The sequence below is a fragment of the Ictalurus furcatus genome, chromosome 5 (assembly GCF_023375685.1).
Source record: "Ictalurus furcatus strain D&B chromosome 5, Billie_1.0, whole genome shotgun sequence".
In the NCBI taxonomy this organism is placed as follows: domain Eukaryota; kingdom Metazoa; phylum Chordata; class Actinopteri; order Siluriformes; family Ictaluridae; genus Ictalurus; species Ictalurus furcatus.
The window spans coordinates 16,032,026-16,059,608 of NC_071259.1; the positions used below are offsets into that span (position 1 = coordinate 16,032,026).

A 27,583-nucleotide genomic window follows, 5' to 3' on the forward strand; every position below is an offset into this window, starting at 1 on the left:
CATCATGGACTCTATCAAATATCAACAGATTTTAAATGAAAACCTGACTGCCTCTGCCAGAAAGCTTAAAATGGGCCATGGTTGGATCTTCTAGCAGGACCGTGATCCAAAACATACATCAAATACACGAAAATGGTTTACTGACCACAAAATCAAGGTCCTGCCATGGCCATCACAGTCCCCTGACTTGAAACCCATAGAAACCTGTGGGGTGAACTGAAGAGAGTCCACCAGCATTTGAAGGATCTGGAGAGATTCTATATGGATGAATGATCTCAGATCCCTTGCCATGTATTCTCCAACCTCATCAGGCATTATAGGAGAACCTGTTATCTTGGCAAAGGGAGGTAGCACAAAGTATTGACTAAAATGGCAAAAATAATTGTTTTCACACCTATATTTAACAAAGATTTTTTTGATAAACCTGTGTTTTTGTTTGCAATTGTTTTTGTGAATTTTTTTTTTCACAGCCTTTTTTGCTCATATTTACCAAGTGTGCCAATATAAGTGAGGGCACTGTAGGTACCCCCTAAAAAAATGAAGTATCGAACACTTCCTATTAGAAATTGACCCTAAAAATGGAACTGTGAGCAATCTTGAAGATTAAATTGGGCCTTAAGTTATAAGTTTAAGGAACAAGAATGTGCAAAATGTTTATATATGTACGTGTACCTAATGTGCTCTAGAGATCAGTTTTTGTTCCAAGGTGCTAGGACCATCCCGAGCCAAGATATTGAGGTTAATCAGGGTTGCCAGGTTCCATATGCAGTGGCCACATATTGCAGGTGTATACTGCAAATAGGAAATGTACACCACTGTTAACTTGTTTTCCCCAAAAAGACTTAAAATAGAAGAAAAACATCTATCTTTTCCAATTCCCAAACATTTGAGGCTAATTTCATGCCTTTTTATGTATGGTTTTTGAGTTGCTCATGGGGTGGGAATTTTACAGTTGGTGCCCTGTTGACCAGAAGCAGATAGCTGAATAAACACCTTATTTGTTATATTTTTTGGACAAGGAATACCATAGACTAAAAATAGAAAGCAAACATAAAGTGCATGCACCTTTGTGGCACTCAAAAAATAAAAGAAAAATAAAGAAAAACAGTCCAATTTTGAACATGTTATGATTTCTGACAGCAGTGAAAACCCAGTGATGTACTACAAGGTAAGAACATGTATTAATGCACAAATATCCTAGTGTGCCTAAAACAGTGTGCAAACCTCTTTGGGCCACCTGGAATGATTTTGCTTGGGGTCCCAGAAATTACAAAGATGCCCCTGCCTGCATTGTTAATACATGTTAATCTTAACTGTTCATTAATGCAGCACTTAATAATTGCTTAATGTTAGTTGGTCAACACATATTGTAAAGTGTTTCCGTGGGTTTTTTATACAAGTAAATATCACTTGTGTATAAGTAACTACATGCTTTATTCAAAGTACACTGACTCAACCCTATTTGAGCTGTATATTTCTTCTACAGGAGATGAGAGGGCACTGTGCCTGGTGGAGATCAAGAAGGTGAAGCAGTCACTCTCTCAGTCCCACCTCCCAACCTTGCCCGAAATTGTCCCGTACATTTTTGAGACTGTCAAGGGTTGTCATCTTTTTGCTGCAGGGCGGGTATGACTGCTATCTCTCTAGTGCACATACTCAGTATGGAATCTACTTTGGGTCTACTGTGTCTCACTTTATATTAGTTTTTGTGTAATTTTACCCATTCTATCTTTAGATCGAAAATGGCTCCTGTATTTGCGCTGCAATGCCCAATAAAGTCACGATTTTGCGCTACAACGACAATCTGAGCAAATTTTGTATTCGCAAGGTGAGCGGTAATCCTGTCTTTTACACAAACATAATTAAGTATGACTCATTATAATTCATGAAAGACGGGATAAATCATTAACCGTGATTTAGATTAAGAAGCACTTAAGCACTTACAGCTAGAGCTATCAATCTTTTCTTAGATGAAAAGAACATAGATATTTAACCAGACAAATAATTATTCTCCAACATTTATTTCTGAGGAGTTCTTGGCTTATATGTTGGCTGTACCACCCATGGGAATAGGTTTATTTACAGACATTGTGCAATCCTGCTCCTTAATCATCTGTGTGGGCTCCTCTCCCTCTCTCTCTCGCTCTCTCTCTCTCTCTCTCAGGAGATTGAGACCTTAGAACCCTGTAGCTGTATTTACTTCACCAACTACAGCATCATCATTGGCACCAACAAGTTCTATGAGATTGAGATGAAGCAATACGTGCTAGAGGGTGCGTGGCTCAAAATTTATTTCAGTAATTGTTTATTCCTCCCACTATTGGAATTGAGATTCACATTCTGCAGCTGACAGTGCTCTTTTTTATATGAATGCTACTGTAAATAATTAACAGTGATCACAGTGGCTCTACATAGACATCACAAACTGTACTGAAGAGAAGTCTTGTGTAAGGATTTAGCATGTGGTGTATTAATCAGGCATTTTGTGCTTTTTCACAGAGTTCTTGGACAAGAATGACGTGTCGTTGGCTTCAGCTATGTTTACCACATCCTCCTACAGCTTCCCCATTGCAATCATGCAGGTGTCAAGCACAGCTCAGAAAGAAGAGTACCTGCTCTGTTTCCATGGTCAGATTGAGATACTTATTATTCATTCAATCACTTTATTTGTCATTATCTATGTAAAATTCCAACATAAAAAACACAGGACAGTGGCATGCAATGACTGCACATAAAACATTTAATTGGCTAAGTATCTTATAACAAGCTGAAATATGATATGCCCTCATATACTTAATGCACTGTTTGTACTGGCAGAGTTTGGAGTGTTTGTGGATGCCTATGGCCGAAGAAGCCGCACAGATGAGCTCAAATGGAGTCGTCTTCCTCTGACATTCGGTACATTTGTCTTGAGAAAAATTGTCTTCATTTTCAAAAAGAACATGTGCCTGACCATTATACAGATGGCACAAAATACTTTCTGAAATGTTCAGTTTAATAGTATGTTAGTATTTTATTGTCTCAATCCTCTCTGTTCCCCAGCCTTCAGAGAGCCATACCTGTTTGTGACTTACTTCAACTCGCTGGACGTTATTGAGCTTCAGGGTCATGCTGCTCTTGGGTGCGTTTCAAAGTAACACCACATAGACGTGTAGTAGTAAATCAAAATGACAGGATTTACAGTCCACTCTGAATGTATCGGAACAGCAAGGCCAATTCTAATTTTTTTCACTATACATGGAAGACATTTGGGTTTGAGATCAAAAGATGAGTATGAGACTGCGAATATGAAGCTGCAGTACAAGCCTGGAAAAGCAACACATAAGTGCAACAGTTTGGTGATGTCAGTGGGCCACAGGCTTGATGCAGTAATTGCAAGCAAGGGATATTAAGTGTTATTTACATTAATTTACGTCAAGGTTCTTTTCCTATACTTTTGCTCACCTAAAAATTGGGTGGTCTGCCATCAGAGGTGCCATGTTGTTTAACGTAAAAGATGTAAATATATGGAAATGAAAGCTGAAATTCTGATCTATCATCACATATTCATCTTTTGATCTCAAACCCAAATGTATTTAATGTATAGTAAAAACAATAGAATTGGCCTTGCTGTAGAATTGGGGCCTGTCTCATAAAAAAATACATCTATAATGTTAAAATGTGGGAGTAGTTAGTCTAACCTACTTGAAAGCAAGTTAAAATGTGTCCAAATTTAAATGTACTCAAATGTTTAAAAGTAAATTATTATAAATTGCTCAAATTTGTAACAATTCTCTTGACACAAGGTGTGTGAAAAGTTATGAAGGTTATGGTTAAGGCTGGGGCTAGAATTTATGCTTTTTCTTATAACTTCATCCATTTAAAAACAAATGAAAGCCAGCGTTCATTTCACTTGTTTAAATTTGCATAGGTTTTCCAGGTCATCAAGTTAATTTTATAAAAGTTTATAAAAATTTTAATGCATGAAATGCCAATGAGTGCTCTGCGATGGATTGGCACCCCATCCACGGTGTACCCCACTTTATGCCCTATGAAATAGATGGATGGATGGATGGATCAGTCAATACGTATGCTAACTAACTTTGTTACTGTAACATTTATTTTACATAATTAAATAGAACTAAATGCAAACATTAAAGTTAAATCAATGTGATTGAGATTCGTTATGGTTAAGGGTATGGGGGTTTAAATAAGATGTAATGAATATAATTTATATAATTGAAATATAAATGAAATCATTTTCACTCAGGAAAAGTATATATGACCTAAAATGATGCTCTACTGTTAATATTGTACTGTTAATACTGTTAATATTTGTGTTTTTTGTGAACTTGTAAACTGTGTTCAGGCCTTCTTCACTTGTTCACTTGGATGTCCCTAATCCGCGCTACCTAGGCCCAGCCATCTCATCAGGTGCCATTTACCTGGCCTCATCATACCAGAACAAACTGAGAGTGATCTGCTGCAAGGGCCATGTCGTACGAGAGTCGGGAGAATTGCAGAGGACAGGTTCTAACAGGAGGTACACATCTAACATAAAGATAAATGCTGTGTAAACAGTATATTCACAAATATATTCTTGTATAAGTATAAATGTTATAAACAGCGTTATCTAAGCTGTGTATTTATATACTTGATTGACAGCTTTGACCTCTGCAGCAGCCCAAACAAGCGTGGCCCACCCACTTATAATGAGCACATTTCAAAGCGGCTAGCATCAAGCCCTGGAGCTCAAGATAGTGTTGTGCACCGGGACCCTAGCACACCACACCGTTACCGTGAGGGTCGCACTGAGTTCCGCAGGGACAAGTCTCCAGCTCGGCCACTGGACCGTGAGAAGTCGCCAGGACGTGCGGTGATCGATGCACGCAGAGAGAGATCACCAGGTCGGCCACTGGATGAGCGAGAGAGAGAGCGTGAGCGCACACGCCTGCACACAAGCTCAGTCCGCACTCAACTCACACCAGTTAACAAGGTACGCATGAGACACTGCCACGTTAACTGCGTGTCCTTCTAGGGATGCCAAGATCAGGGGTTTAAAAGCTATACATGGATACATGCTGATACTTTGTATTAGGTAGCATCCCTACACAAACAAGAGACGTACATCAGGGGCGTCACTAGGGCTAATCATTTGGGGCTCGAGCCCAGGAGAACTGCCCAGGAGTTTAGAGGAAATGATTGCCAAAATCTCTCTCCTTCTCTGCCCACACACACACACACACCCCAGTGGTATCTTTAGGGCCAAACGCACATATACGCTGTATTCTTACTTTTTCCCCAGGGCTGTTTGCGTATAATGAATTCTAATGATCAATATTAGCGTATACCCTCATACCCATTTGTTTTGCTGCTCAGTAGTCCCTTAACTACTCTTGTGTTAGCTTCCCCTTTAACTGTATCGCGTGGTTTTTTGTTTTCTTGTTTTTTTTGTTTGTTTGTTTTTTTTTGTGAAACTCACAATTCTTTGTTGTATTGATGCGTTTTTAATTTGAATACCACCCTTCCCCACCCCTGACCACTGTCGTCACTGCCGTCATTGACTGAAGACATTGTCCTGCTGAAGCAGTCAGGTAAAATTAATAAAAGAGGTTGAAGTGTACTCAGTGAGAGAATGATTCTACTCTCTTCTGTCCCTGCTCGAGAGAGATTGACACTGAACTTGCGGATTCACTCTTTCTCTTGCGTTGCTTTAATCACCATCCATTTATAATATTGCAGTGTATTGCGATTTATTTATATATCTATCACATCTTTTAGTATTAGCTTTATAGCAATCATTACATGACAGGTGATGAAATGAAACAATTCAAAAAAGCACTTCCATATTATATTCCTCCTCTTGGAAGGCTCACGAGTTGGAATCATCTTATAGCCATTTTAGCAAAATGTTTTCTCTGTAGCCCCCTTACAGCTGTTTTGTAATGCCCGTCATTCATTTACTCTACACTTAAATTAAGGCATTTTTCACCATATTTCCTTTATGGGCTTATCTTTTTTCCCAACTGATTAACAAGTAATCATTAGTTAAATAACTGAGATACTGTGTTGGCAAAGTTACAAATAAATATAAAAAATCTGTATTAAAATTACTGGCTTATGCTTTTCCTTAATTGGTGTCAATTGTCATTTAATTAAATTTGCACTTTTATTACATTGAAACAGTAAAGCTTTAAACAATAAAAGAATCGGTATTGAGCAGTATCACTCGATGTAATTTTTTTTAGAACTATTTTAGGACTACACCACTATATATATATATATATATATATATATATATATATATATATATACACACACACATACACATCATATATACATATATTTTTCTATATGAGAATATGATAAAGTTACATAGAATTACTTTGTGTTACTTTGCATTTAATAATAAACTAGATCCATTAGCCCCTGAGTTATCAGATCCTAGAAGCGCCCCTGATGTACATGTTTTGCCTGACTGAATATACAGAGAGAACCTATAACTCTTAATGACATACAATTGTAAACGAAACCACCCTAAGTTTGTGGAAAAGTAAATATATAGTTAACTGTAATTCACTGTGACTTTGCTGAGTCTTGTTCCCTCTGTGAGTAACTAGTGATTTGTGAGCTTGGCTCTATAAGACAGAGCCTGCTGAACTCTGTGACCTCTCTGTCCCGGTGCTGGTGTAGGTGTGGGACCAGTCTTCAGTGTGAACGCACCCCATGGACAGCTGAAGTTTAAGAGCCATCGTCCAGTCCCACCATGGATGGACATGCCATTTTACAGGCACCTCTTTTAATACAACTATTCCATCATGCCATTGCCTGCTGTGAGCAGAACCACATCATATTTATATTTTTTGGATTTAGCTGTTGTCCAAATGTATGCGTGTTGCTCACATATTTACATAGGATTTATGAGAAAGGCAAATGATTAGTGAAAGATTGTAAGTGATATATTAATATACATTAAAATCCTATACACACACCCAAAACACAGCACATCCTTACTGTACATATATGGCCAGCTTTTATAGTTTAAAGGTATGAAAGAGGTATATTGAATGATATAGCCAGGTCTATTTTTTAAAGATTAAAAAGTGTTTGTATAAATTTAAGACAGATTTCTTACAGAAAAGCTTAAGTTTTCACTTTCACATATCTGCTTTAGTGGACATCAAGCATCAAGCTTTTCTGATATTTGTCTGTCAGTCTTTTGTTCACAGTTTTAGAAGAGCTGACTGACAAAACTACTTATTAGGCATGTGCTGATAATCGTTTTGTTGTTGTTTTTTTACCTTGCTCCTCACAAACCTATAAAGGATACTTATTTGTAGCCACAAACAAATAAGTAATTATTGTTATAAGAATCTTATAACAATAATTATGACCGTTACCTTTTTGTGACAACTTGCGTAGGCCTTGTGGGGTGATGACAGGCAGAAATAATCATCTTCTCACCCTTGCACCGTAAATAGACATACATACATTTTCTACTCATAAGAACTGTGACTACAGTCAGAGCTTGAAATATCAGTGTCTGCCAAAAGCTGAAGCTGGTTTGTTTTGTCCTAATTCATACACAACGAACCATGCTATTGGCTACTGTCATTTTGTTTTCATAGAGGAGAGTTAAGCAGGTGGCTTTTTCACAAAGTTTAACATGACTAATGTGGTTTAAATGTGATTGCAGTTTATTAAAAAACACACCCACACACTTTACATTTGTTGGTCAGTGCTTGACCAAAAATTTATTTCACTGTAAATGATCTTTATAATTTGTCTAAACATAATATTGTAGCTGTGTTAAAAAAAGGTCTGCCTGGCTGTGACTTCTTCTATTTCTTTTTCTTGAGCACTGCTCAACTGTCAAGCAGCTAAAGGACTTGGTGGTAGCCTTGACCAAAGACATAGAACTAAACACAGAACTACACAAGGAGGCTTCAGGTAAACAGCCTCAATTTGTGTCCACTGTAGGCCATCCTATAGGCTGCCATTTCAAGGTTAAGCTGTGACCCTCCTTATGACCTTATGACCCTCAAGTTTTGGGCCCAAGGAACTGTCATCAAAGGTTTCATACATGTGCCCCCAGGATGCATATTTTTCATTCCAACATCTGATGACTGACTGAGTTATAGAAGTGCTTGGCCAACTTCAGCTCCTACAGTAGGATGAGATCTCATTTCCTAGCATGAGACTGCTGGACAGTTGTAGTGATCTCAGGGCTGCTGATAATGAGCTTGCCCATGTACCAGCAGTGGGGACCTCTATTTCATTGTTGGTGATTTCACAACAAAAGGCGGTGCAGCAGAAAGTCTAGCTAAAGTGATTAAATGACGACCTATGAAACTTATGACTGCTTCTGGCAGAGTTGTACAAGGATTCCAGCACAGACCCATCAAGGACAGGAATGACTGATGTCTCTCTTAACTATGGCATGATGTCAGGTTTGTTTGGTGCTGTCCCAACTACCAGAGGTAGACTAAATAGTCTCTGGTGAGGGCTAATGAGGCTCAGAAAATCAATTAGAAGCAGTTCTCTCACTGGCCTCATTTGTTAGTGCATGGGCATGCTCAGCACTCCCTTCTAGCTAGATTACAAGCTTTGATTCAGGAGATAATAGCTCTCCTCAGAGAAGGGGGCTACCACTCTCCAAACAATACAGTGGGTTATGCTTGGCAATCTGAGGTCATGATGCAATGTCTTATGAGTGATCAGCATTTTGGCAGAGTCAGTCAGGCATCTCATCAGATAGTCAGCCTAGCTAGTCTTCAGGTGATCATACAAATTAGGTGTTTGAGCCTTTATGGTGGGAAGCATGTTGTGATAGTCAGTTATTGGTACTGTTGTGCCAGTTTATGTGGTTAAAATGGACAAACAAAAACAAAGCAAATAAACAAACAAACAAAAAAACCCAGCAAAGAAAATGTTCAGAGGTAATGTAGGAGAACAGTATTCTGTACACTATACATTTTTCAGTGGATAACTGGTTGGGCTCTGTACAATCTTCTTGTAAACCAAAACAAATTTTGTTTGATTTGCGCCAGTAGTTTCATTTAAAGAAATTTATGTTTATTTATATTTAGCACATATACCTCAGTCTCAATTTTTATCATCAACAGACAGAAACACCATACCATTCCATTTGTCTTCACATGAAAAGGTCAAGTTTATGGAATACTACACTCCTACATTAATATATGTTCATTTCATGCTAATATAGTCCCCTCCAAAACTATTGGAATGGCAAGGCCAGTTCATTTGTTTTTCCTATAGACTGAAGACATTTGTCTTACCTAGGTGTGTCCTGTTAGATTGATTGTTTAAACAATAAATAGCTCTGAACATCTACTCTTGGTTTTAGCCTACAGTTTCATCTGTGAAGACTGCATTTGCTGTTAAAAAGGATAAGCAAACATGAAGATCAGAGAGATGTCTATGGGAGAAACACAACCCATTTAGAAGCTAAGAAAAGAGGGAAAATCAATCAGAGGCATTGCAGAAACATTGGGCATAGCCAATACAACAATTTGGAATGTCCTGAAAAAGAAAGCAACCACGGGTGTACTGAGCAGCAGACACAGAGTGGGTCGGCCAAGGAAAACAACGGCAGCTGATGACAGAAACATTGTGAGAGCTGTGAAGAAAAACCCAAAAACAACAGTTAGAGACATCAACAACCTCCACAGGGCAGGGATGAAGATATCTCAATCCACAGTTCGAAGAAAACTTCGAGATCAGACCACAAGCTTCAAACCACTCATCAGCAGTAAGAATCGGAAAGCCAGATTGGAATTCACAACGAAATACAGAGATGGGACACAAATGTTCTGGAACCAAGATTAACCTCTACCAAAGTGATGGAAAGCCAAAGTATGGAGAAAGAAGGATCTGCTTATGATCCAAAATGTACAGGCTCATATGTGAAACATGGTGGAGGTAATGTCATGGCTTGGGCCAACAAAAGACTTTATCGGATGCAAAAGTGGAAAGTTTTAGACTCACCAAGTCAATCACCAGACCTTAACCCTGAAGGGAGACGTAAGGGAGAAACCCCCAAAAGAAACAACAAATGAAAGAGGGTGCGGTAAAAGCCTGGAAAAGCATCACAAAAGAAGAAACCATCAATTTGGTGATGTCAGTGAGTCACAGGCTTGATGCAGTTATTGCAAGCAAGGGATATGCAAACAAATATTAAGTGTTATTTACTTTAATTTATGTCAAGTGTTATCTGTTCCTATACTTCTGTTCACCTAAAAATAGGGTGGTCTGATACAAAAGGTTCTATGTTTTGTTGTGTAACACTGAAATCCTAAACCCTAGTCTCATATCCATCTTTTGATCTCAAACCCAAATCTATTTGGTGTACAGCACAAACAAATTAATTGGACTTGCCATTCTAATACTTTCAGAGGGGACTGTACACACACACACACACATGCACACACACACAGAGAGAGCACTGTACAATACTGGCTAAGGCCTCCCTTTGCTCTCTACACAGGCTCACTACTTTGTGCCATGGATTCCACAAGATTGTGGAAACATTCCTTTGAGATTCTGTTCCATGTTGACATGATTGTATCACACAATTCCTGCAGATTTTTCAGTTGCACTTTCATGCTGCAAATCTCAAGTCATGACACATTCCAAAGCTGTTCTACTGGATTCAGATCCGGTGAATGGGAAGGCCACTGAAGAACACTGAACTCATTGTCATGTTCATGAAACCAGTTTGAGATTACTTTTGCTTTAATGACATGGTACATTATCATGCTGGAAGTAACCTCTGGAAGATGGGTAAATTGTGGCCATGAAGGGATGCACATGGTCAGCAACAATTCTCAAATACACTTGAATAATCATTCGTGTGATGATTGATTGGCATCAACGGGCCCAAAGTGTGCCACGAAAACATTCCCCAAACCATTACACCACCTACACCAGCTCGGACTGTTTATACAATGCAGGTTGGGTACATGCATTCTTGGTGACCAGATGTTTTTTCCAGTCTTCAGCTGTCCAGTTTTGATAAACCTCTGTTTGGCAGTTTGTATGGATACACACCATCAGTAGGCTTAATATTATCCATATGCTGTGTTTTGGCATACCTCTTTCAAGACTGATCGGTTTGATTCTATCATCCTCAATCCATCCCACTAGGGCTCTTCATGGCAAGTCAATTCAAGTGCAGTTTAATGCCTTGAGGTTGTGCCTGAGGTGGAACCATTACAAAATCAGTGTGATGCACTGGTAGTCAGGCTCTTTTTGCCCTTGCTGGGTTGATCATTACAAATAATTCTTCTGTTGTCTGTAAATCATGGGCTCATTCCCAGTTTGCATCCATTAGGGGTAGTGCATCTCACAAGTGGCCAGAATATGGTGCCAGATCTTCTATCCATGCAGAGAAATGTCACCATCCCAAGGCTGGTGTCAAAAATGATCAAAAATGTGTCCTTTTTGTATATAAGTCTATACCTTGCCTGTTCTGCTTTTTAAGGACGGTCCCCATGCTCCCATGGTAGACTCTTTAGCAAATGATTGGCCAAAATGACTGTTGTGCCTTTCCACCAGGACCTCTGATCAAGGGAACCATCAGAAGAGTCTATCTAGGCAGCCAGAATCTCCCCTTCACTGTCTATTGTTACCCATGCTGCTCCCTCTCCTAGATGTCACAGCGGCTCTCAAAGGAGAACAAGATCTATTACACAGGCTTTAAGACTACATGAGAAGCCTTACCTCCCCTAAAATTCATTAAAACGTGGCAAATTATTTAGTAAAAAAAAACCTTACCAATGTCTAAATTATTCATCACTCTTGGTTGAAGTCAATATTTTAGCACATCAAAATCTCAAATATCTCACCGCAGTATCACACTGGTTATTTGTTTAATGCAGGCTGTTTTTAGTGTAAATAAATTAGAAGTATAGAAGTATGTTTGATTATTTGCATTTCTTGCAGATTTTTTTTTTGTTTATTTATAGGTCTTGCTAGCTAGCTGTCATTAACTTCTTTACTGAAATTTAGCTAGTTAGAAGATAGCTGATAGACCTGATTTTGGAAAAGTCTTTTGATACTCTTATGTATAAGAGACTGTGAATTAAACAGGAGGCCAGACCAAAAGAAACTTCCTTTTACAGGCACCACTGGGCCTGCTTAATTTTCGGTGACGCATAGGATGTAAATAATTTTTGTTTTGTTCTTTTTTTGTTTGCAACAAGCCAGTTTTATTTTTAGGAAAGCAATATCACAAATATTCGTGACAACCAAAAAACATATTGTATACCAGCAAAAGCAATCCTTTAGCAGCTCTAACTGCTGCGAACACTTTCTTGAGTAAAAAAAGACAACTTTTTTTCAGGCACTCCTGGGGAGGGGGCTCTGCTATGCCTCTTGAAGTACTCCCTAGAAGTTTGTGGACCTGGTTTTCCACTTTAGTCCAAATCATCCCAGTGCAGCTTGAATGGGTTAAGATTGGATGACCAGGCAGGTTTTTACACTATATACTGAACTGCCTGATACCTCTCCAAACTATAGTTTTAAATAAGATGTTCCAAAAATTTGATAGGTGGTGTTCATTTTCATAGTTAATTCTCATGGTTAAATCAAGCTACATATAACATTCCAGACAGAGTATTTATGTCTGGAAAGATTTCATTTTGGTTTAAATGCTGCCCAATGAGACAGATACAGGCAACATTAATTTCTTAAGTCATAATATTGAAGAAGTGTATACCATACTAAAGGTTTAGGCAATGATCATGATTAAAAAACAAAAACAAAAAACTATCATCAGTGCATGCCTAATGCATATATTTGGGATAAGAGACCAGTCATCTTGCTACAAGTGTCCTTGTGCTGTTGCAGTAATTGTATAGCATTTTTGTTGAAACAGTATAACAGTATTTCCTTTTATTAACAATGCTGATTACAAGATCTGTCTACTGGGCTGTTCTGGATATTTTTGCTGCTTAGAGTAAAGATGTTCTGTATGCTGTATGGTGAAATAACGTCCAGTAGCCCTCAGGGTTTGTATAAGACATATTACTGCTTCCTTATTGTGCGAGCTAACCAGCACAGCTACACTGAAGCCCTTTTTAAAATATTTATAGCAGATAACTGTGTTCACATCATACGCATGCACATTTTTGTTCTCAGTTTGGGAAATGCTGTCCCATTAATCCACTTAATATGAACCGTTATATATTTATACATATTGATGTTTTTCATTTTTTTAAAAACATGAATGACATTAAATATTACAAAGTTACACAGTGTGACTTCTGATTCTCATACAACAATCAAACTGCTGAATAAAAAAAGGCTGAAAATAAGGTGCTGGTGTTTCATTTTTAAATTTATTGTCAGGTGACTTTGAGTGTCTATTTCAAACAGTTATCATTGTGCAAGAAATTAAACCTAGGAATTTTCTTTTTGAAAAACAAATTTCACATTCATGGACTGATGTTAATATCAAGTCATTCAAATGTCAAATGAGCCCAGCTACTGGGGTTATGAAAGTTACAACCATGTCTTAATGAGCATTCAGATTTAACACCGCTACTTCCCTCCTTTTAATCTCAGTTTAACATAACAGATTGATCTTTCTTTTTAACAGTTAAAATTAATTTGTTCTGAACTTTTGTGACTAATAGATTTATTTTAAGACTAATTTAATTTAGAAAAATGAAGAAAAACATTAGGCATAATGAAGAAAACACAATGAGCACAGCCTAATTGCGTGAATTACCAAATAAGAGGTGGAAAGGTTGTGAAAATGTATAAATGATATTGAATGTGTGTATGTTGGGGGCATATTGACTCACTGTCCTCAGTACACAGGCAGGTCATACAGTATCACCACTCATCTCTTCTCATAAAACATTGATTTTCATGTGGCAACTGAATTGTCAAAATTGACATCAAACTCAACAAATAAAATGTCAATAATAAATAGTTAAGAAAAATCTGCCAGAACATCAGGGAGCGACCCTAGTGCCGCATTTTAAATAAACTTCGCCTGTACAATTATCTTTTTTTTCCTCCTGGATTGTATTTTGGTGATTTGATGATAGAAAAAAAGAAAGTAAAAAAAAATCTGGAAACCACAAAAACACAACTATAATTTCTGGTGATTAAGTTTGTGAGCCACTATTCAAGAATTCTAAACAATTTACATCTCCTTAAATGCTATACATTCAATCCTTATATATTATTTCATCTGTTTTGCATTGTTACAAAAAAGCTATTAATGAACATGTTAAGTGGCAAATAAAAACTAGAGGGTATGCTGCAAGCATTTGTTTTCACTGAGGTTGTGACAATATCAGCAATCTGGAGAAAATGGCATCACCAATTCATCACAAATAGCCACAGGTAGAGATATGTCTGTAATAGATGCACATGCACATTACACGTCCCTTCAGCTGGTATTACTTGGCGGCAAATGAGTAACTGATGGAAAAGAGCAGCTGCCCTAAAACAGAGGGTCAGTTTGGATAGAGTCTTCCAGTCTGCATGGTGACAAATGTCTTTTAAACAGGAGAGGACTTGGGATTGCTGTGTAATCTCAAAAAATCTTAAAGATCAAATTAAGAAAAGGGGCAAAAACAGAACGGCAAATAAACTCCAGGTGTGCTAAAATATTTGGTCAAGACCTCACCAAAAAGTATCTATTGAGGTACCACTTAGTCTCTGGTAGTTGAAAACATTTCATTTATAAAGAGCAGCAACAAAAAATGAACAGGTAGAGCAAAGCTATGAATAGAACCAAAACTTGTCTCACTCAAAAAGCACCAAACACTTTCAACAGTGAAAATCATGTCTTTGTGAGATGATGACACGAATAAATCGCCTTCAATTTGATTCCAATTGACGTGGCCACCCCAAGACAGCCTTCTCTGAAACTTGGCAGGATTCACTTTCTATACCCAAGGGAAAGAGAAGGCAAAAAGAAAGAAACTTTTCAGCAGAACCCGAGTCAATCCCTGACTTCATAAATATGTCCAGCAGTTCACTAAACATCTGTGTGTGTCTCAGCTATTCAAACCAGCAGTCAGTCACATGAATGTGTCACCCAAAGTGCTTAAAATATTCCAAGAAAAATCCTTAGATACCTTGCCTCCAAGCACATTTCACTCCATGTACAGACATATTTCCCGTTTAGCTGCAGAAGTTAACAAAAAAGAAAAGAAAAAAAAGGGGGGGGGGCAATTGCAGTTTGTTCCTGCTGTGCCCAAGAATAAGTGTCCAGAAGCTTCTACTATTTATCCCTCAGCTGCTGTACATGTTGAGGCAACGTATTGGGAAGAGGTTAGTTGGAGTTGGCCGTGAGTAGGAGCAGAGGACTGCAAGCTGTTGTAACATGCGTTACACACACGACTTGGTTCAAACAGCTGCTGACTTGGCACAGGAATTTTCTGATCACAGCAGCTGGCACAAAACACATTACCACAGTTCCTGCAGAGGGCAACAAGGAGAAAATTTGAGAGGATGAAAAAGAGACAGAAGGAGGAAAAAGAGTGAGTTACATGAGTAAGTTAATTATGCTTAATCGTTCTCAAAGGTTAAATGAAGAATTTATGCTGTAGAACATTTGGGTTAAATTACTTTTTTTTTTTTTTTTTTTAAAGAGCAGGCAGTCAGAACAATTGCATCCAAAAGTTTTGGAACAGCAAAGAAAATTATATTTGTTTTGCTATATGTTGAAGACATTTGGGTTTGAGGACAAAAGATGTACATTAGATGATATATCAGGATTTCAGCTTTAATTTCCTGATATTTATATCTAGATGTGTTAAACAACTTAGACCATGGCACCTTTGGTGGCAGACCATCCAATGTTCAGGTGAGCAAAAGTATAGGAACAGATAGTAAGTAAATAACAATTAAAATGTGGTTGCTTAGACCTTGCTTGCAATAAGTGCATCAAGCCATGACCCACTGATATCCCCAGCTGTTGCATTCTTCTTTTGTGATGCTTTTCCAGGCTTGTACTGAAGCTTCTTTCAGTTGTTGTTTGTTTTGGGGTTTCTTCCTTCAGCCTCCTCTTCAGGAAGTGAAATGCATGCTCGACATGCTCGATAAAGTCCCTTGTTGTGTTGGCAGTGCTGTTTGGGTCATTGTCTTGCTGCATGATGAAATTCCTCCCAATTAGTCTGGATGCACTTCTCTGTACATTGGCAGAAAGAATGTTTCTGTAAACTTCTGAAGTCATTCTGCTGCTACCATCATGAGTTACATCATCAATAAAGATTAGTGAGCCCAGTCCAGAAGAAGCCATACAAGCCCAAGCCATGATACTACCTCCACCATTCATGACCGATTAGTTCATGTATTTTGGATCGTGAGCAGATCCTTTCTTTCTGCACACTTTTGTAGAAGTTAATCTTGGTTCCAGAACTTTTGTGTCTCATCTCTTGTGTACATCTTTGCTAATTCCAATTGGGCCTCTTGATTCTTAGACCTAAGATTTTATTCACCATGATTAATTCAATAATTAATTCGAGTTCCATGGGGAATCCTCGGTTGAACTTTGTGAGAGATTTTTAATGTTTTTTGCTGATAAAGTAATAGCCATTCGTTCTTCCTTCACTTCCCATTTCTCAGACCTGTCCCTGAATTCACTGACAATACCGGTTTCCTTTTATCATTCTCAACATGTTTCTCTAAAGGAACTGTGTGATCTGGTTAACCAGATGAAAATAACTTCCACTTCACTTGATGTTCCCTCTGAGATTATAAAAGCAATTTTTTCCATAATTGGCCAGGTGTTGATATATTCATCTTTGTTTGTTAGGGTGGTCCCGAATTATTCAAAGCATGCTATTGTTCAACCTTTGCTTAAGAAACAGGGTTTGGATGAAGGTTGCTTTAATAATTATCGACCTGTCTCTAAGCTATCGTTTCTGCCACAGCTGTTAGAGAAAGTTGTGCAGTCACAATTGATCCTGTTTTTAAATTCAGCTGAGTTATTGGAACCTTTACAGTCTGGTTTCACTGCTTATCATAGCACAGATTTTGCTTTGCTAAAACTGTCAAATGACATTTTACTGGCAGTGGATGCTGGTAAAAATACTGTGTTGATGCTACTTGATCTTACAGCTGCCTTTGATACTGTAGATCATAACATACTTCTTTGGTGCTTAGAGCATTTGATTGGTATCAAGGGTACCACCCTACAATGGTTCACCTCTTATCTTAAAAACAGAACCTTTTCAGTAGCGTTGGGTAATTTCTCATCTTCTGCTCCTATTATTAGTGGTGTATCTCAAGGCTCCATTCTGGGTCCACTTCTTTTTAACTTATGCATCGGTTGGGGAATATTATTAGGGCACACAATGTCTCTTCATTTATATGCTGATGATACCCAGTTGTACATACCATTGAAAGCTGGTGACTCCATTCAACCACTGTTGGACTGTCTTGACGATATTAAAAAACCTGGTTGCATAACCTGGTTGAACACCCTTTTATAATTGGAGATGTGGCTGTGTACACAGCCAATCTCATGTTCAAAAGTAACTATCCTACAACTGCCATCAAATAAATTATTCTGATTAGTCTTAAAATTCTGGGCTATGGGGTCCAAGTTCAACTAAATCACCCCAGACCATGTGGAAAATGTGCTATGGTCTGATGACACCAATTCCAAAAAGTTATAATACCCTAATTCCAAAAGATGTGTTTGCTGCAAAAATAAGCACTGTACCATAAGAACAGTACACCCACTGTGCAGCATGGTGGTGGAAGCATGGTGCTTTAAGGCTGCTTTTCTTCAGCCAGAACCGTGGCTTTTATCAAGGTGGAGGGAATCATGGAGTGCTACAAATACCAGTCAATTTTTGTGCAAAACCTTCAGGTGTCTGCTAGTAAGCTGAAGAAGAAAAGGAATTTCACCTTTCAGCATGGCAATGACCCAAAGCATACATCCAAATCAACAAAGGGATGGCTTAACCAAAAGAAGATCAATGTTTTTGAATGACCTAGCCAGAGCCCTGTCCTGAATCCAACTAAAAATCTGTGGGGGACCTGAAGCAGTTTGTGCACAGGAGATGCCCTTACAATTAAATGTCCTTACAATTTAATCTTAAAATGTTTGATTGTTTTTCACTTTATTTGTATACTTTGCAATTTCACATTAAAGGTGGGAAAAGATCAGACATGATTGATCATCAGGGCTGTCTAGACTTTTTATATCCACTGTAAATATCAGGAAATGAAAGCTGAAATTCTGATCGATCATCTCATATTCATCTTTTGATTTCAAACCAAATGTCTTCAGTGTATAGCAAAAACGAAACAATTGGCCTTGCTATTCCAATATCTTCAGAGGGGAATGTACATCCCCTGGCAAAAATGATCGCATCCCCACACTTAGAGGATGCTCACCCGGCTTTTTTACTTCATAGCAAATCACAGATATGACAAAACATTTTTTGTTTAATAGCTGAACATTCTGGCTTCAGGAAACATACCTCAAACAAGTTAAATTAATTATTTTTTAATCAATTGCATATTTTTATCCAGGTAATGTAGAGGAAAGAATTACAGAATCATCATCAACAACAACAAAAAAATCACAATTAGTATTTGGCTGCTCTTCCTCTGGTTTTTATGACGGCCTACATTCTTTGAGGCATGGACTACACTAATGAAAAACAATATTCTCAATCAAACTGGTTCCAACTTTCTCAAATAGCGTTTCACAGATCAGCTTTGCAGGATGGAGCCTTATCATGGACCAATTTCACCCTTAAATTTTTCAATCGGATTGAGATCTATACTGTTTGCTGGCCATGTCATTGAGTTGATCTGCCTTTCCTGAAGAAAAGCTTTAACACTCTTTGCTCTGTAGCAAGATACCTTATCATCCTGAAAAATTATCATCACCACCAAAGCTATTTTCTATCAATATAATGAGAAAAGTGTCCAAATTTTCAACCACACCTGTGCATTGACTGATAAAGTCTCCCCTGTTCCTTTACCTGACAAGCAAGGCCATATCATAAATGAGTGAGGAAATTTAATTGTTTTCTTCAGGCAGTCATCTTTATATGTTTCCTTGGACGGCACTAGACAAAACTTCCAGCATCATAATCACTGAATATCACTTTCATACAATCATCCACACTCCATGATTGCTTCTCTTTAGCCCACTGTAACCTTGTTTTCTTCTGTTCAGGTGCTAGTGCTGGTTTTCGTTTGGTTTTTACTCCTGTTTCCGCACATTTGTTTTTCATTTGTTTTGTTGTACATTTTCTATTTTTAAGGCATATTGCTTTGAGTTTTCTATCCTCTTACACAAATATTCTATCTATTACACAAACATTTTGTGTCATATCTGTGATTTATTTCTTTGCTACGAAGTAAAAAAGGCGGGTGAACATCCTCTAAGAGCGGTGATTCCATAATTATTTGCCAGGGGTTGTAGTACAACCACATGCAAATTTACCAGAAACACATTTTAGGTTAATTAACCAATAGCAAGGGGCAGAAGGTGCAAAAACACCACAACTCTCAAAGCTCTGTGTATGAGAGGTCACTCGTGAAGCAAACCAAAAATAACCATGCACCCTCTCAGATTTCAAGTAAGAAGTTGAAAAACAATAACGGGGCAGTAAATGTAAGAGTAAAATAAAGTTATTTTCTAATATATTTTATTGACTCATGTGATATTAGAAACTTTTTATTTTTAGCTTATTTTATAATAAATTTTTGTATTCAGGTATATCTTTTGGTCATTTTGGGGATTTCATACAACACAAACCCAAAGAGCATTCACAATGTTCCATCACATTTTCATTTGTGCATAGTCTACTCTTTCAATTTTTTTCTTTCTGATCAGTTCGAAATTTCAAATGCAACTGAAAAGAAGAGAACTGCAGACACCCCAATCTCCAAAGTAATTCCCTGCAATATTTATGTGTAAGACTTCTGATACTGAACTTTAGCCAAAAGAAGGGGTGAAAGAGAGGCTTTAGCCAAAAGAAAGGGTGACAGAAAGGGAATTTTCATTATAAAGCAGTATGTGATTAAAAGAACAGTAAAGAGTTTATTAAGAAAAGAGTAAGAGAGAGTGGGTGTCTTTCTCACCAAGCCTCCTCCACACACTCCTTGCTTCTGTGATGGAAAGAGGGGGGAATGAGGAATTGCTGCTAAAAGGCATTTTAGCAATTGCACTCTCTTTGGGGATAACAAGTGTTAACCTGAAATTCGGTTACCATCAAAATTTGCAAAAAATATCATTAACCTGTTCAATGGAATTTTGCCGTGTAGTCAATACGCATTACATGTGGTCACTGCATATTTTTCTAAATATTGCAACAACCATGCAACACTGTTTACATGTTTACTCATTTTCTTAATGATGTTATGTTTTTTCATGAGCCAGTGTTTTCATTTATTCACTTGTGGTTACACAAGTGCAGAAAATTGTTCATGAATAACTGATGAATTTAGGTTTCATTTTAGCTTTCATTTTTCCTGAATAGATTTGCTTGCTGACTAAACATAACTAAGGCAATTTGACAGCTTGTAGATAAAATTAGTTGATACTGCTATGATAAGAATTGCACATTACACCAAGATTACACTGAGAACATCTTACACACCCAAGACAGTGGAAATTGTGGAACTCTTATGCTTGTGTCGTTACCTGCAATGATGCTTCCTAGTGACCAGCCAAAATCCTCTCTCACAGCCATAACACTGTACAGCCAGATGATCAGGATACCACCGGGTCACCTGCAACATTATCATCATATAATGTTTGCAAGTATATTGATTTTACCATTATAAGGAAAAGATTTTAAAGCTTTGTCATGACGGACTGAGCTAACATTTGCTAGCTAGCTGACATTGTCCATTTTAATCAAAGTAATGCTAATGAAAGTATAAGTAGCTAATGTAAGGTACCAACTGAAAATATATTGGTAAACAGCAGTCAACATTTATACTTAATACAACCTATTTTCTGAGGAAATAAAATTGCTGCTGTCCACGATTTTCATCTAACTCTGACACCTGCAACCTGAAGTTGCAGTCTTTTATGCCCTGCTAGTTCTGCCAGTGGAGCATATTTAAAAAGGAGTGACTGGCTAATCTTACCAAAGTCCTTGAGGTGTGTTAAAGTCATACAGTCAGTAAATTATGAAATTTAGCTAGCGTTAGCTGGGTTGGTTTATTCTATCACTAGCATGTTTACTCGTGTTGGTTTGCTAGTTATAATATCAGTACAACGAGCTAGCTTAAACATTCCCTATGAGGGTCTGTTACAACAGTTTACCGCAGAACAGGACATGGCTTTGCTACAGAACGGTCAACAGCAAAACTGTCAACAGTGTTTTGGAAAGTGTGTGCATGTTTATGAGGTTTGACAGTCATGTCTAAAATTGTCACTCACCTCATCAACCACACCCTTTTATTTATAAACAAATAACTCCAATAAAACACATTTATTATAAGGAAAAATATTGCTGAAAATATCAAGGTCAACTGAACTTGTAAAAATGACAGAACACTATTCCCAAAAGTCATTTTTGGAGATGTAACTTAAAATGTAATGTGGTTTGCACACGGGGCACATTTGCTGTGGTCCGAATCCAAGTGTTCCTGGCGCCACCACAACACTGGTCTGGTATTATTTGATTCGATCAAACCCTGGTGCATTTGCATTCATCTTGCATCACAATAAACAGGCATGGAGAACACAATGCGACTAGCCATTTTTATTTTTTAATTATTATTATTTTGGTGCCATTATGTGCAGTAGATATTATGCATAGCAGTGGACCTCTTCTGTGTCCCACAACATTCCCCTGCCACTCATGGTACCCATGTGTTGTGGAAACTAATTTTGTCAACATTGGCTAAAACACATGCGCAGGTTACTTTATTTCCCTGAACAAGTGCGGACCCGGATATTAGTTGCGTTCACATTCACAGGAATGGCGGCACAGTTCCTGAGCAACCGAACTCAAACCACCTCCTACAGGTAATCTCGGGTTCGGGACAGCAGTGCTCTTCCCGATCAGCATGAAAGCTTTTACGCTACCAAATTTTTATGCAAGCCATGCTCTGATTCGGAGCCAGTGTGAAAGCACCATTAGTTTGCCATTCAGTAACATAGGAATGGGTGGGGTTAAAAATTGTACTGCAGCCAGCGACTAGAGAGCCTCAAACATTTTGGCTTCACTTCTGAATCCCTTTCATGATATCCCCATTACATACAGTCTCCCATATAGTTATGCTGTCATACATAGTCCTGCCGGAGTCCCTGCTTGCACCTTTTACAGTGTACATCCTTTTAAACTACTACAGAGCAAGAGCATACCTAATAATCTGTTCCAACTCTTGTTCCCAGTATATTTTCTCTCTTCCTCTCTCAAGTTGCACGTTAATACTGCAGCCTGATGAGATCCTGATGAGATGCTGATGATCCTGACTCCTTCTGGCCTCCGGACCTGCCCTATCATCCTGGTGCTCTACTCTGCTTGGAAGTTCCTTCCACAGAGAATCACTCACTGAGGATAGCCCCACATGGATAGCCTAAACTTTCTTGTGAGATTGCTGTGGATGGTACCACACAAACATCCTAAACATTGCTATGGATGGTCTCACTTGAATAGCCTAGATTGCACTTACTGAAAACAGTCTACGTTCAAGTATCTTTCATTACTCAATGGATAACTTCAAATGGATACAACAGAATTAAAGCTAAAAACTCTAATGATATTAAAAAAATTACTCTGATGCCCATACTGAGGATCCTTTCAACATACTCAGTAATTGTGGACTTTATAGTATACAGTAGTGAATGAGTAACAACTCAATCACACTCTCCAAGTTCACCCAGAAGGGGAAGAATTCCCTTTTAAGTCTGGATCCTCTCAAGGTTACTTACCCATGTTGTCTTAGGGAGTTTTAACTTGCCACTTTCTCCAAGTGTACTTGGTACCAGAGCAACTTGGGCCAAAGGTCATTACTCAGTTTTGTGATTGTGGTCATATGTTTTGGGTAAAGTGAGGGGCAGACCTGTCAGCTGATCATCACTTGGTGGCGAGTTAGATTTGTCACACAGGGTGCCAGGAAGATACCTGGTAAATCACCTATGTGACAGACACTTGTGACAGACACATTTAATTCACACCTCTGAAAAAATTCCTTTCTTGTACCAAGTGAGGTTAAGGACATTGTGTCAGAATGTACCATGTTCAGGAGCTTGGAGAGGCCATGGAAAAGACTTTTGCGTGGCCCCATAGATATTCTGGGAAACTGTTTGGTGCTTCAAGAGGGGAAGATGAGATCATGCACAAGCTCTGTTAAGCAAGTTTGTTGGAGTGTTGGCTTAAAGTACAAATATTGTTAAGTGAGGGAAAGATCACTTTGAGGTACTCCTTAATCGAATGGACATACCTTCCCTTTGGTGGTTACAAATTTTCATAGTGGCAAAGCTGCAGGGGTGGATGAGATTTGGCCAAATGTATTGAAGGCACTGGACAAGGTTGGGGTTGTGTCATTAAAAATGTCTCCTTAATGTTGCGTGAAATTCTGGGGTAGTGCCTTGAACTGGTAAACTGGGATGGTGGTCCCTATTTTTTTTAAAATGGGACCAGAGAGGATGTTCCAACTATCCAACTGAGGGGAATCACACTCCTCAGCCTCCCAGGAAAAGTCTATACCAGAGTCTGTCCAACAGTTAAACCTAGGATTCATAAATAACAATGTGGATTCCACCCAGGCTATGGAGCACTGGTCCAGCACAGGACACTTGCACAGCTTTATGAGCGGTCCAGTGAGTATGTGAATCCAGTGTTCATGTGTGTTGTGATTTTTTTGAATGCCTATGATAGTGTGTTTCGATATTTGTTGTGGGAGATACTGCATAGGCTATCTGAGATTGCTACTTCATGAGATCTAGTCCCACTGAGAGTGCAGTGACAGTTTCATTGTGTTAAGTTGAAACTATTTAAGGTGGGTGTCACACTCCATCAAGGGTGTGTCTTGTTTTCACTGGGTGTGTCTATGTGACATGTTGCCACTTGTTTGTGTTTTTCAGTCAGGTTTCAAAATGTAGCCAAGGTTGGAGATGAGACCCAACTCTTGGCATTTAAAAATTTTTAACACACTCAAATGTTTCACTGCTGAGTGCAAAGCAGCTGGCATGAAAATCAGCACCTCCAAGTCCAAGGCCATGGTTACCTTCTGGAAGAGTGGAATGCTTCCTTCAGGTGCAGGGAGAGACCTTGCCATTAGAAAGGGGTTTAAGTATCTTGGGACATTATACATAAGAGATAGAAAAAGAGTGTGTTTGAGAGTCACTGTCAGTTTCTGTATTAGACTGTAGTGGCTAGGTTTTTAAGATGTTGGGCAATATATCATTGTCTAATTGGGGACAATAGTCTTACTCAAGGCTTTAAAGGAGCGTAGGCTTCAGCCACAGTGACTCAGGGGAAAAAGAAGAGGGCATGGCTATAAATATGCAACATATAGAGATTATGCAAAAAAAAAATAAAATAAAAGGAAACCAGTTACTAGTCAGCTCTAGCTGTTAGTTCCTAGTATTATCATTTGGTCAGTTTTTGGGTAACAGAACTCCATCAAAACATGTCCCACTGGACAGAAACTTCAGGACAGGCCCAGGACCTGCTGGATAGATTTTCTCTCACATTTGGCTTGGGAACACATGGGGATCCCCCAGAATAAGCTGGCATCTGTGGCCAAGAAAAAATAAGTTGGAGTTGACCTTCTCAGCCACAAAGACCCTCACCAGAAAAAGCATGAATGAGTGAATTAAGAAATCACTGTATTCAGTAATTCTAAGCTGTTCCTCACAGTAAGGGACAAAACCCATGATTTGAAGCCTTTCCTTTATTCCCAACTGACTGTGCTACTTCTTTCCGTCACTACTGTAATTTGCATATATTGCTGTAGCAGTGTGCTCAGCAGTTTTTCCGATTTCATACAGCAATTTGTCATTGATCATAATCAATACTCAGAAAATACATACAAAAAAGAACTACTAAAACCTGTCTAATCTAGTTTCTATTTCCTAAAAAAACTCTTAATTTGTACAAAAATCTGACATTTTATTGAACTGATTGCTCAGTTATACACAGCGATGCTAACCTTTTTAAGCCTTTACAGAAATATTGAAATACAGCACAAAAATGTTTAAATTATTTTCATAAAGTATACTACCTCAGTGTCTTGTCTGTCCACTTGCTCCCAGCTGGTCTCTGAGAAGAGCTCTGTGCTGCAGCGTGATAGGCAGTTTGGGTCCAAGTTAAAGTCTGAGTCTGCAACTGAGATCTGACAATGGAGGAAGAAATGAAAATGGCAAAGAAATGAGCAAAGACGAACTACTGCATTATTATTACAGCACGTCACATGGGTATGGTTTCAGCATAATATATAGGTAGAGATGCACCGATGTATCGGCCGATACCAATTTTCGGGATATTTTCCCCCGCTATCGGCCGATAGTTTAAAAACATCCGATGATCAGGGCCGATTATATCCTGTCAATAAAAAGAGGGCCGGAAAACACATAGATTTTGTAAAGAAGCTGTCGTGTGGAATGATGACAAAACTGCAGTCTGTAAGCTCTGTAATCTCTGCACTGATAAAATTTTACACCGGAAGTCCCCAGTGAAACAACGTGCTGAAATGGATAGAATAAAGTTTTTATTTGAATTTATTTCAGAATTGTGGAATTAATTATTATTAATTTAAAAGAAGGCATAAAAGGCATAACTATCGGTTTCGGCTGATATCACTCTGAATAATCAGTTATCGGTATCAGCTGAAAAATTTTGTATCGGTGCATCTCTATATATAGTACAACTGTATACAAATTTAGCAATTCTGATATTTCTCACCAATGAAATACCTGAAAACAGTTATAAACTTCAGGATAATAATGAAACTAAAGGTTAGTGTCCTAGTCCCCTTAGTCTAGTGTAAAGGAAAAATGCTCACCATTTCATCTCCCAGGTCTCCATTGAGGCAGCGCTGTGCTGTGGTGGCATATTGGTTCTGCAGCCGGCTCCACAGCTCTTGCACCTGCCTTTTCAGTGCCTCAACCTCAAGTTGGTGGCCAGCCTCGATCTGGCGCAGGCGCTGCTGCACGACATCTGTGTGCAGTGTGAGGCCATCGTCATCAAGGTGGCTGTGGTCAGAATGCGTGCAGCGTTGAATAGAGCAGCTACAGCTGGCCAGAGACAGCTGGCGACTCAGAAGAGACTGTTGAGGGGTGGAAGGATCAGGGTTGGAGGAGTCACTGTTACACATGGTGTGGAGTGGTTTAGCAGAAGCAAAAGTGAGAGGGAAGCCACTGAGGGTTGGTTGCTTGCAGGTGCTGTTTAGCATTCTGGCAGCACTTTGTGGCTCAGTATCTGACTCAGGGCTATGGTTGAGGCATGTGTGTTTGGTTTTGGGCTGTGTAGAAACGGTCATGGGTACAAGAGTCTCTGAACGGATGCCAAAATTTTCAGTGAGGGTTTCTGTGGAGCTTTCCAGAATAGAAAGATGCTTCTCAGCCAACTCTGTAACAGGCCTGGTAGTCTCTGGAACTGGACAGAGTACTTTGTGCTCCTTGTTTACCTCTTCCCCATATCCATTACTGAAAATCCTGTTGGCAGTGGAGGGAGAGTAAGTAGTATTACAACTGCTGTGAAGATTTTGGGCCACTGCTGTTGTGCATTTGTCCAAAACTTCTTCCACAATCTGGACTGATTCCTGGTTCTCAGTGGCTTTCACTCCATCTGGGGCATGAACTAAATGAATCACTGAATCACATGATTTCTTATTCAGCACTGAACTTTGGCATTGAACATTACTGAATTTTGACTCATCTGGACTTTCAACACTGTCACCTTCAACATAAACATCTTGAGGCACCTCAAAGCTATTGGCAACAGCATTTTTCTCATCCACAGTCAAATAAGTATTAGTGCCATTTTTATTTTCAGTACCACTGGAAATAACAGGATTGTTAGCATACTCTGCTTTAGCATCTCTTTGGCTGTCTGCAGGAGCCTCTTGCAAAATATTTTCTATCTGTCCCATTGCAATGTCCACTGAAAGCTCAGCCTCCACTCCCTCACCCAATGGCAACCTTACACAGTTGATATCTTGAGAACACTCCCAGTCCTCTGTCTCCCTATCCAGTGTAGCTATGTTAAGTCCAGCCATCAACTGGCCATTTGGCCACCCCTCTGTGTCCTGCAGTATGGTGCCATCAGGTCCTGCCACTATGTTGAGTTCCAGTGGTCTGTGATGCTCTTGCCACCTCTCATTCAGGCTGGGGTCACTGGAATGTCTGTTAGAGGGCAGGGAATTTCCAACTATACATGCACTGGGCAAGTTATCAAAAGATCGGGTTTTGGGACACCTGTTCATGGAACGCAAAACAAGAAAATTATGTCCAATTGGCTTGTGCATAGAATTTCACTTTACACAGAGCAGTGACATCAGACAGGCTTTCAAGATTTTTACACTATGTTAAGCCCCCAAACTATTTCAAAAGGACTTCAATATAGGAGTGGAGTTATTTCCATTACTTCCAGTTACTTTGATTGATAAGAAAATACAAACCTAT

General features: G+C 38.7%; 2 protein-coding genes across 7 annotated transcripts in view; one reads left to right on the plus strand and one right to left on the minus strand.

Moving 5' to 3' along the window:
• LOC128607739 (citron Rho-interacting kinase) overlaps nt 1-7,799 on the plus strand; it is a 137,159-nt gene extending 129,360 nt beyond the window's left edge. The window contains exons 31-39 of the mRNA XM_053624878.1: nt 1,487-1,626; nt 1,736-1,828; nt 2,165-2,273; nt 2,500-2,628; nt 2,818-2,898; nt 3,043-3,121; nt 4,349-4,522; nt 4,645-4,975; nt 6,673-7,799. Of these exons, the coding sequence (XP_053480853.1) occupies nt 1,487-1,626; nt 1,736-1,828; nt 2,165-2,273; nt 2,500-2,628; nt 2,818-2,898; nt 3,043-3,121; nt 4,349-4,522; nt 4,645-4,975; nt 6,673-6,696 (1,160 nt within the window). The 3' untranslated portion in view covers nt 6,697-7,799. The remainder of the gene's footprint in view (nt 1-1,486; nt 1,627-1,735; nt 1,829-2,164; nt 2,274-2,499; nt 2,629-2,817; nt 2,899-3,042; nt 3,122-4,348; nt 4,523-4,644; nt 4,976-6,672) is intronic.
• mtmr3 (myotubularin related protein 3) overlaps nt 1-27,583 on the minus strand; it is a 109,282-nt gene that overhangs the window by 32,046 nt on the left and 49,653 nt on the right. For 2 of the 6 annotated variants that reach the window (XM_053624872.1, XM_053624877.1), the window contains 5 exons: nt 25,963-27,376; nt 25,183-25,293; nt 20,639-20,727; nt 20,077-20,103; nt 13,322-15,441 (listed from right to left, as the gene is read on the minus strand). In XM_053624872.1, the coding sequence (XP_053480847.1) occupies nt 15,249-15,441; nt 20,077-20,103; nt 20,639-20,727; nt 25,183-25,293; nt 25,963-27,376 (1,834 nt within the window). In that variant the 3' untranslated portion in view covers nt 13,322-15,248. Of the gene's footprint in view, nt 1-13,321; nt 16,154-20,076; nt 20,104-20,638; nt 20,728-25,182; nt 25,294-25,962; nt 27,377-27,583 lie in introns of those variants that run through there. The other 4 variants (XM_053624873.1, XM_053624874.1, XM_053624876.1 and 1 more) reach the window with 4 other exon arrangements.